The 12,149-nt window shown below is 29.7% G+C and overlaps 1 protein-coding gene across 1 annotated transcript; it reads right to left on the minus strand.

The window, feature by feature from the left end:
• Positions 1 to 752: 752 nt before the first annotated feature.
• On the minus strand, positions 753 to 4,897 carry LOC130677021 (guided entry of tail-anchored proteins factor 1-like; the record flags this gene model as incomplete). Its single annotated transcript, XM_057483539.1, has 3 exons — positions 753 to 1,355; positions 2,372 to 2,390; positions 4,827 to 4,897. Coding segments are annotated over 3 exons (582 nt in total), but the record flags the coding sequence as incomplete, so codon positions are not given.
• Between the last annotated feature and the right edge of the window lie 7,252 nt (positions 4,898 to 12,149).

The following is a 12,149-nucleotide window of genomic DNA, read 5'->3' on the forward strand; positions in this document are numbered from 1 at the left end:
TTATAAAAATTTGACTTACATTTTTTTTTTCACAGCGACTATGAAATTTTTCTATCCCTCAAGTCGGGGTTCAGACACACAATTGGTTCATAAATTTATATATTTATAGAATATATCGCTTACAATTTTTATCAAATTCTAATAAAATTTTGTCCATTTAAATCAACAACGAAAAATAAAACTCATAAATTTTTTAAAAGAAAACTGACGGAATTTTAATTTTATTTTTCAAATTTTTATTCAAAATTTTCTATACCGTGGGATAAATAATTAAAAAATTAATTAATTATTTATAATTTTCCATAAAAATTTGAAAAAATTTTTCTGACATCCAGACTTTGGGGGAGTTTATAAAATATATCCCAGGGTCCATATATATAAATACATAAAATATATGTGATTGGAGATGTTCCAGAAGTTGTAAACCAGAGATAGTCTACCAAAGTACGGAGATGAAAGGAAAAGTAATCGGTCAATATACAAGGCGGTAAAATTTACACCCGCGGTTTTTACTGTCATTCAAATTATTTTATTTAAGTCTCATATTTTCACTGCATTACAATCTTTATATTAACAATATTTATTTATATATTTATTTATTTATAAAAATCAGTAGCATCCGTAGTCTACACCTTGAATTTATATTTAAATAAGTGCGAGCAAATTTAATTGGTTTAAGAGCGCGCGGATGAAACCACTCGCTATTTAAAACCAAACATCAAAAGATTTTAAATTTTCTGTCCAGGATGTCATTGTTTTTTTTTATCATCAACAGCATCAAGACTTTATTGCACCTCCATAAATTAAATTTTATTTTCTAGTCTTAGCCTTAGACTTAGTCGTTAATTAGCCAATTAATTAAATTAAAAAACTAATGATTTAGACAAAACAAAAGTTGTGATACCGATCCACATAACTAATGAAATCGAGTCATTGTAAATTCCAGGCCAGCTTAAAAAATAATTAAGCGGCCACAAAGTACCTTTGGGTAAAACAATTACCGGTTCGTTTCTCCATAATTTGATGAGAACCAACAGCGCAATAGCATTAAATAATTTAGCGACGTAAGTCAAAAATAATTGAATTTTATTACGTGCAGATACTCGAGCTGTCATCTGATCGTGGTAACTTTTTTTAAGTAACGTATGTCGTCGTTGAAGTTTTGAGTACTTTGAGAACTCGTCGACCATCGATATTTTAGTCATTTCTTGCTCCAGTTGATCCATTTCTGTTTTTATTACCAGTTCACTCGAACTTTCGGCGTATATCCATGAAATTATATATTTTATTATCACTGGTACTGTATGAGCAAACACACATATGCTGCTTGATATTATTAATAAATTATTCATATTTTTTTATAAATAATTCACCTGAAAAAATTAATTTTTTTAAAAATTTTATTTATTATTTATTACAAATTAAATTTTTTTTTACTTATTAATTAATTCTGAAGTTAGCAGACGTATAAATTTTGAATTTTTTTTTTCAAAAATTAATTAGAAAAAAAAAAACTTAAAATTATGCGCTTGCAGATTTTTTTTAAAATCGTTTTTAAAAAATTAGAAGATTATTTGACAGCTGACTTCCGAATCAATTATTTATAATTAAATAAAAAAAAACTCACCTGGATATGAATTATTTATTTTGAAAAAAAATTTTGAGTTGTATTTACATTCTGTTTATTTTGACAATTTTTAGGTTATGAGTACATGTGCAAATTTTATGTCATGTGGAATTTTTAAAATTGATTTGGCGTAAAAAAAAAAATTTGTTAATTAAAGAAGAAATTTTTTAAATTTGGAAATTATTAATTTTAATTAGAGAAAGTTTTTAATTAATTGACATTCGGTAAAATGTCTGGATCACGTAGTCAGTGAGAACTTCCGTCATTTTGAATCAATGAGATTTTAAATAAATTGATAATTTTTTTTTTTAGAAGAATTTAATGAAAAATTAGAAATTTTTTAGTTCTGTTATTAATTCAAAATTCAATAGTACAATTAGCGGACATCTGACAATTTTTAAAACTTTGAAATAATAGATTCAAATGATTATAAAATAAAAATATAAAAATCCATGTTTAAAGAATTCAAAATTCAGTACATGCATTTTTTTAAATTTAATTTTTTTAATTAATTAATTTTTCTACGTCTAATTAAAAAATTTCGTATGTCTATTACACTTATACTCATATTCAAAATTACGATTTTTTTACCCCCAAATAGAGTATTTGACATCAATATGACCCAGTCAAAAAAATTGCAATGTGGGGAGAAGTGGGTCGGCAAAAAAATTCAAATTTTTCTTATGATAAAAATAATTTTGACATGAAATTCATTTATAAAAATTTTTACGTGGCCCAAATTACCCAGTGACGTGTCTGCCGCCTTAAATGTACAAAAAAAAAAAATCTGGGAGCCCATTTTGCCCCTTATAATTTTATCGTACGTTTTTTTTAATTATTCGTCAGCAAAAAAAAATTAAAAAATTTTTTTCACTGAATTAATTAAAAAATTATTTCAATTGTCTAATTACTATTTTTTAAAATGTAATTAAAATAATTATAAGAAGACATAAATATAGGAATTAAAAATATAAATAGAGAAAAAAAATAAAATGATTTAATTAATGACTAATACTGTAATCAGTAGCACAGAAGTCGGTTTTCTTGTACAAGTAGAGATGTTTAGTAGTAAAAAATTAGGGATTAAGAATCTCTGAGTATCAGGTAAAATGTAAAATGCGTTGTGTTAAACACTCGAGGAATCTCTAAGAAATCAACGACGGGAATAGAAGTAAAAATATAAATAAATAAAATAATAAAAGGTAAGAATGAGCGGAGATAATAATAAAGCGGAACGAGAAAAGTTTAAGTCCAAAGTATCGCGAGTACGCGCGTGTTTATTTTTTTTTATGGTTTTCTTACTGTACTCGTTATTTCTTATTTACATTCTTGAGATCTTTGGATGTGCAATGTGAAATGTTAAATGTGCAATGTGCAATGACAGTAGAGGTAACTCGCGAATTCAAAGTGAGTTTAACTATTTTACGTACGTAGATTATACATTACACAGAACATAGAGTCTGGGTTTACTTAAAAGAGTTTTGCTGGAGATTATACGTCTGTAAAACCTGGAGAAAGACATTCCGTTTTGCTAATCTACTTCGTGGAATGCGAATCCTACATACTCATTGCTTTTATTTTATTACGTACTTTAAATTGTTGCAGATATTTTTATCTTTGGGAATTAAATAATTATTTTCTGAGTTTTTATTTTATTAAATAGTATTTTAGTAACTATACACAAGTATACTGAAGAGAATTTTGCGGAGAACGCAGATTAAATGAGGAGTGAATGCGAGCGGATGACTGATTATTATTTAATCCCCTCGAAATGAAATTTACTCTTGTATGCAAAAATAGAGACCGTACTCGCGGTAAAAAAAAATGAATATTATGACAGTTCTTAATTGACAAAAATAATAAATCATTTGAAAGCTGTCATGTTAAAATTTGCAAACGCATAATTTGAAACATTGTTAAATAATTTCTCATAACTTGATAATTTTCCGGGAATCACAAATTATAACTGAGACAGATTATAGGTAGTTATCCTCAGCATCATTAGCGACGTTTGTCAGTCAGTTTCCAATGTAATGCACTGTAATGTTGTGTATTTTATATAATAATAAGTTTGAGCTAACTTAAGATCTGCTTCACTTGACTCGAGTCTTTCCTTTATTTTCATCTAGGTCTATTCTTGTTTGCCGACGATTTATAAAGATATGTTTTACAATAACAATAATAATCTTTTGCTGAAATTCTTAGGGAATAAGTGCATCTAATTTTAGGGCTGAAAAATTTCTGTACATGGAAAGAAAATTATGGAAACGGTTCCCATAATTCTATTAAATTTTTTCCTATACCAGCAAAGGAATTATGACCATAAATTATGGGAACAGTTCCTATAATTATAGGAATCGTTCCTATAATTATAGGAATCGTTCCTATAATTTAAAGGAATTGTTCCTATAATATTATGGGTAGCATTCCCTTAAATTATAGGAATCATTCCCATAATATTATAGGAATGGTTCCCATAATTATAGGAACAGTTCCTATAATTATGGGAATGCTACCCATAACGTTATAGGAACGGTTCCTATAATTATGGGAATGGTTCCTATAATTATAGGAATTGTTCCTATAATTATAGGAATTGTTCCTATAATTTAAAGGAATTGTTCCTATAATATTATGGGTAGCATTCCCATAAATTATAGGAACCATTCCCATAATATTATAGGAATGGTTCCCATAATTATAGGAACTGTTCCTATACCATTATAGGAACCATTCCTATAATATTTTGGGAATGGTTCCCATACTATCATGAAAAAATGAATTTAAAGAAAAATGTGGTAATCACTTCTACAATACACAGAAATATTATTAAATATAAAAAAAAGCGGCTGAGGCAGCCGTTCGGCACGCGCGTGGCTCGGGCGATCACCGAAGTTAAATAGCATCGAGCATGGTTACTATTTGGCTGGGTGACCGCTTAGCCACGCGTTGGGCTCGAACGAAGGTCTCTGATCGTTAGGGGCGGGATGAAGAGCCAGTGATCGGTAAAATGGGAATTTTATCGACCACTGGAGCTTCACCCAAAACCGAAACTGTACTGACTAAGGTTTTCTCTGTGGTTTCTCTAGTCACTGCACCCTCCATTACACAAGGGAGGTAGCAGGGCATCACCGTAATGATGCAGTACAGTCAAAAGCACAAGTCGGGCCACAGCCGCAAAAAAAAATTAAAAAGAGGCGAGAAAATGGGAGAAATTGAATGTAAAGTCTTGTAAAACACGATGAGTGATACAAGTAAAATTAAAACAAAAAAAAAAATATTAAATATAAAAACAAAAATTCAAACATTGGAAGAAAAATTTGTATTTGGCCAAAAAATTAAAATTTTTAACAAAAACTTTTATCTTTTGAAGAAATTTAGCGTCGAAGAAGCTTCATTTGAATCTCTCCGTATCGTGAGAAAAATTTCTACACTATTTTGCAAAAAAAAAATTTTAATGATATTATGGGAATGCTTCCCATAACATTATGGGAATGGTTCCCATAATGGTATAGGCATTGTACCCATACCATTATGGGAAACATTCCCATATATTATGGGTATCATCCCTATAATGGTATGGGTAAAATTTCACTACCATTATGGGAATTATTCCCATAATGCATAGTAAAAATTCTCATAATTTTCTTTCCGTGTAGAGTTAATTTTTATTTTTAAAAAATATAATCGGCTGAATAAAATAAAATTCTAATTGCAAAAAAAAATATTAAAGTTTGTCATCCGTTTTACCCCAGTCTACTAAATTTTTTTTCCACTAGCTTGCATTTAAAAAAAAAATTCGTTATTAATTAAAACTCACGGTACCTTAAATGACATTAGACATTAACCCCAGTCCGAATAAAAAAAATGTCTCGTCTGCCATCTCCATAAACGTCCGTTATTTTTTTTAAACCCGCGGTATCTCTGATCTTTCTCAGTAGTGTGTTTTGCATTAACTAAAATCTTAAAAATTTTTTTACTTACAACATCAAAACTAATAAATTTATAATTATTTTAAAAATTGATTTTTATAAATTTTCATGATTGACAAGTGTCATTTTTTTACGCCATGCCGCCAAGAGCAAACTAAAACCTATAAATATATATTTCATCTATTCTTCATTTCATTTCTCTTTACACTTTTTAACACAATCCGGCATATGAAGAAACCTCAGCTCGTAGAAATGTGAACATGAGTGAAGGAGGTGGAGCGAAATCTGACGCCAAAAGGGATCGATTTGTCCGCAATCGCGAGCGTGACGACTTTTAAAAAAATTTAAGTTAAAAAGATGATGTAAAAAAAATATAAAAATATGAAAAATTGGTACGATGGTAAACCCGTTTAGTTGAAATAGGAATCACGTAATAATAAGGAATATGTCTTGTCGGCATGTCTTATTCTGTATAATAAAAATATATATTTTTTTTACCGCAAAGGGTGATCCAAAAAATAACAAAATTTTTCTTTTTTCTCGGAAACAGGTTCAAAAGTTTCATTTAGATAGAAAAAGACGCCTGTGAAAATTAGAGCTCTTAATATTAACATTAAGAGGTTCCTCATCGCACTTTTCTTTTTTCCATAAGAATAACATGGAAAAAATTTTTTTTACGACTTCTGATTTTTATAAGTAGCTAACGATGCGTCATAGGAATAATTGCCAGGCATGTTTTTGTAGGTAATTGAATGCTCTACAAAAAAAGTTTCTTATCATTTTTTGATAAATCTATTTATTCAAAAGTTATTTGAAGAAGTCAAATTCATATTAAATTTTGAGATCTTTTTACTTTTCCGGCGAAACTATCAGACCTATTACAAAATATCATGGGACCTTTTTTGTAGACAATTTTATTCCCTAGAAGTTATTTCCAATAAAGTTTTTTCGAATTCCGCATTGCTTTCTAGTTATTGCACGCCTCGGAAGCGAAGCCGAGAGGTTGTGCTTTATAACCGACCTGTCAAGGTCACACGATTTCCACTCATTAAAGTGCATATATATTTTTTCTATTACTCTTACACATTATGAAAAACACATCAATATAAAGCTGAAACACTAATGAATAATCCTGATACTTTTTTTAATTTGTCCAATATGTATTAATATAACAAAAAGTTCATTAAAAAAAATTTATCGTGGACGTCCATTAGTCTGTGGTTCAAAAAAACGGCGTGGTACGGATATCTCGAGAACGACTTGACGAAACTACTTAATTTTTTTTTCAAAATTTTCAGAATTAAGCAAAGAAGGTTCCTTTTGAAAATTACTACTGTAGGCCTTCTCGTTTTTTAAAAAATAAATCATTACGGTTAAAACCGGCAATCTTACATGTAAACAAACACACACTGCCGCCATTTTTTATTAGGAATGTTCTCCTTATTTTTTATTTTACTTTTATTATCGTATATTTACCATGGAAATTTCTATGGGAAAAGAGCAGGATATTCAATTTTATTTGAAATTTAACTTTTAAAAAAAACATAACATGAGCGTTCGAGGCGTGCACTTTTGGATTTTCCAAATTTTTAGTTTTTTTTATTTTAATGTCAAGTTCTTAAAATCGATCAAAAGACTATTTTATATATATATATATATATATATACACTTTCGAGCGTCATCATAAACGTTATAATCCACGAACCAGTTAATTTTCATGGCCGCTGATTAGATTGAATCGCAAAAAAAAGTATAAAAAAATTACTTGATAAAAGTAAAAAAAAAAGTAATAATCCTAGAAGTTGGGATTTTTTGTGTCCTGTCAAACTGTCCCCTGTTGGATCTAAATCCCTGTTAGCGCAGATATATCTAGAGCCAAGAGATCCGTATCAGAGCGTTGATGAAAAATGGGCATTGGGTGATGATAAATACAGATATATAATGCATTATATATCCACCACCGCTACACCAGTATTATATATATATCCAATGGGATCTCTTCTTCATTGGACACAAGAAAAGTTGCTAAACGCGTTTTTGTAACCTCGGGACACGTCACCGCGGTAATTATTGTAATCATCCTGATGATTGCGAGTTGTCAAGTTTATTTTATCTAGTTGATTATTCTTTGTATTGTGACATGACACTTCTCGCTATATAAATTATTAAATAAATAAACAATATATTTATATTTACTGTTATTATATTTTATATATGTATTTGAGACTAAAAATTTTTTATGATGTGTCATGATGGTTAATATCGTCGATTTCTAGTTTCTTTAGACAAACAGATGGAATTTTTTTTAGTTTTAGAGATAGGATATGTCAGGTACTATTATCTTTAAGTGCTGAGTAGTTTTGTCCTTTAGAAAATGGAGTAAAAAAATTTTATTCGTGGGAAGATGTTGCGTACTTATGGTCTGGTGTGATTATCTACACCTCTTGAAAGTCCTGGACGAGAAAATCATTTTTTAAGTTTTTTTTTTTTTTTAATAAAAGAAAACTGTCAGTAAATTTTTAATTAAAAATTTTTTTTTTTAAATCTGGAATCAGTGATACGGAGAAAAATTTTCAATATATTGCGAAAAATATAATTCCAATATACCGCGAACCATATATTTAATCATATAAATTCTTTCATATCTAATCAATTATATAGAGACCATATACCATTAATTATATGAGTCAAAATATATGGATATATATATCAAGTTTATTATATTATACTTATAAATTATATATATACTATCCATATATGATAAGAATATATTGAGCATTATATGAGTTAATATATATAGAAAAATACAAAACATTATATACAAGTAAATATATTATGATAAATATATAATCCAATATATGTAAAAAACATATATTTTTCAATATAGATATTTTTGCCGCTGTACATTTATCACATATTCACCATATATTTTTTTATATACTTTTAACAGTATATAGCTTTTCCATGCGGGAGTTCCCATACTATTATAGGAACCATTTCTATAATATTATAGGAACAATTCCTTTAAATTATAGAAACGATTCCTATAATTATAGGAACCATTCCTATAATTATAGGAACCATTCCTATAACGTTATGAGTAGCATTCCTATAATTATAGGTACAGTTCCTATAATTATGGGAAACATTCCTATAATTATAGGAACTGCTCCCATAATTTATGGTCATAATTCCTTTGTTGGTATAGGAAAAAATTTTATAGAATTATGGGAACTGTTATGCGTTTATGCGTATGGGGTAAATTGGGCCACTCAAAATTCCATTTTACCCCAAATGGATTTTTTTCACGTTGATCATAATTACAATTAAATAATTATTTGACAACAAAGAAGTGAAAACAATAAAAAAAATTTTTTTTCAGGTGTCCGTTTTCCCCGTTTTCTAAAGTTAACCCGCCGAAATAAAAGTAACATTTTATTGAAATTTTAAATGTATAAAAGACCTTGAAATTTGACTTTTTCACTATGCAACTCATGACATCAACACATAGACAACAGATGTCGGCTAAAAATGCCAAGCCCAGTATACAGCAGCAACACACACACACTTAGATTAGTAACGTAAATAGCGTCTCAACGACACTGAGACGTCCAACTGTCTGGTAGTTTGCAAAAATAGGATTGTATCGTGTGGGTTTAGTGCGGGGCAATGCGCGACGTAAATTGTATAAACTCCTCAACAAGATTTCCCTCCGAAATTCCAGAGTCCCAAGAACCGTAGAGATGAAGAGCGCTATATATATACATATATATAAATATATATCAAGTGTCACCACGACAGTTTATACACTCCTACGTACATTACAAACGAGTGTAACATGATAAATAGAATGCATAAAATATATTGTAGATGATATACGCACTCAAGATTGATCCCGCATATGCACGTGCACCGATTTTATATCCAACTTTTTTTAAATACTCGCTTTATGATACTGCCGCTTATTTTTTTGTCCATATGCGTTAGTCAAGTCAAGTTTTTTTTTTTAAATATATATCACATACATACACTGTAAAAAATCGGGAGTTTATTCGGAGTGTTCACTGATTTTATTCAAATTTGAATTTACTCCGCTACTCAGAATTCTGGAGTTGGAAAAAAATTACTCTGCCTATGGAGTAAATAGGGAGTGGCCCTAATTTTATCGAAATCCGATTGCACTCCGATTCAGAGTTTTCATGAAAACAAATTTCCCTTTGAGTGAATTTTATTCCAAGGGGATTAAATTAAGTAAACACAGGGTCATCTGCTCTGCACAATATAAAAAATTAGCGGAGTGAATGTGGAGTAAATCCGGAGACTGTTCATTTATTTAAACCTGAATCAGAGTGAATGCGGATTTAAATAGAATCCAGATCACTTCGCTGAAAAAACAAACCTCCTATTTACTCTATAGAGTATATATATGTACACTGTAAAAAGAGCGGTGTTAAAAATGGACTCATTTTTACTCCGCCCGGTGTTAAAATAAAATTACACCGGTGTAGGAGGAGTACTTCACCGGTGTTAAAAATACCGGTGTTAAATCAGGGTAAGCGGTGTAAAAGCGTAGTAGAATCGGTGTAAAAGCGGGGTAACCGGTGTAAAAACGGAGTAATATCGGTGTAAAAGCGGGGTAACCGGTGTAAAAACGGAGTAATATCGGTGTAAAAGCGGAGTAAAACCGGTGTAAAAGCGGGGTAACCGGTGTAAAAGCGGAGTAAATTGCGTCCGCTTGGAGTGTCAACTTTAAAGATTATAAAACACAAAAAATGTCAGTTCTTTATGAAAATTAATAAAAAATATCATTTATTAACAAGTATAGTGTTCGAGTGAGTGAAAATATTCACAAAGTATAATATTTTAACACCGGTAAAGAATATCTACACCGGCGGCGGCGCTATTTTAACACCGGTCTAGAATATTTACACCGGTGGCGGCGTTATTTTAACACCGGTACAGAATATTTACACCGGTGGCGGCGTTATTTTCCCACCGCTTTCAGGGGTAAATTTAACACCTACACCGCTTGGACTTACTCCGGTGATTTTTTACAGTGTAGTAGTAAATATATGCAGGGTAATTTTTTTTTTAAAACTCCGAAACTTCGAGTACGGAGTGAATTCGGATTTAAATAAAATCCGCAATCACACGGAATTGACTCCGAATTTTTAAAAGTGCATTCACTCCGGATTAAACCCTTATGCACTTCGCATTTTTTTTACAGTATATCAAGGAACGCTTTATATTATTCAGTGACAGTAAAAAAATATTTACCGATCCACTACACACTTTGACCACGTGCTTATAAGCTTTGACGAATAATTAAATATTTATTTATTTTTTTAGCATAAACCGTAATTGATTTATATGCAGAATATCAAACGATACAATATCCATACAAATATATATTATATATTATATATTAGTTATTGTACCTTAAGGTTTATAAAAGCATCGTTAGTCCTATCCAGAGAATAAAGTTGTCACGTGTACTGAGCACTTCCGTTTAATATCCATTTGTCTCTCGCTGCATGTCCGAGTATAAGTTTTATATTAGCTTTAGCTATCGCGCTACCTTGCCTTGTTTGTTATATGTTATGAGTTTATAAGCATGAGAAGAAGGTGGCCGTGAGTTGACGTTGTACATATCGAAATTAAATTGATTCGACCAACAACCGGACGTGTAAGTACTGTACTGTACTGCCGGTTCTGGATTTAAATTATATTCAATGTTCAATTTATATCTCACACTGGCGATCACTAATAAAAATAAACAAACCATTTGTACACCATGGAAATTAAATGGCGAATGATTATCATCAGATTGTGGTTAAATTTATAATATTTTTTATAGATACTGTCATTTTAAATATTTATTAATGCGGGCGATCTGTAGTCTCTGCGTGACCGCCAGATATTAAAAATTTTTGAGTCTTTATTATAAGAAAACTTGGATTGAATATTAAAAAATAATTCAGGTCTAAATAAATCTGATTAAATTTAATTTTAGAACATCAGTACAAAAGATCTACTTTTTAAAAATTTATTTTTCTTTTGTAAATCCTCAAAAAATTTTAATTTTGACTTTTCATAACCCGTGTAAAAAAAATTCCAAAAAAGTTCCGCATGTAAAACTTCTAAACATGAGACAGATTAGAACTTTTTTGGAACGTTAGTAATTTCTATGGTAAAAAAATAAGTTTTTATGAGCGAATTTAGAGTAAAAAAATCACGTTCTTGGAAATTTTTTAGAATCTTATATGAACATTCCAAAAAAGTTCCATAATCACCAATTTTGATCTTTTTCAAAAGTTAAAAAAGACGTTCTAAAAACATTCAAAAATGGTCCGAAAATCATAACTTCACAACCTATTATAGAACTAAATAAGGCTTTTTAAAAACATTCCAAAAAAGTTCCAGAATCACCAATTTCAACTTTTTTATGAACTAAAAAAGGCGTTCCAAAAACTTTCCAAAATAATTTCTTTTGCATCTTTTATATAATAAAGACGTTCTAGAAATCTGCCAAAATAGTTCAAAAATCACTACTTTTGAATTTTTTATAGAACTAAAAAAAACGTCCGTAA

This window comes from Microplitis mediator, chromosome 11, assembly GCF_029852145.1.
Source record: "Microplitis mediator isolate UGA2020A chromosome 11, iyMicMedi2.1, whole genome shotgun sequence".
NCBI classification, from domain to species: Eukaryota; Metazoa; Arthropoda; class Insecta; order Hymenoptera; family Braconidae; genus Microplitis; species Microplitis mediator.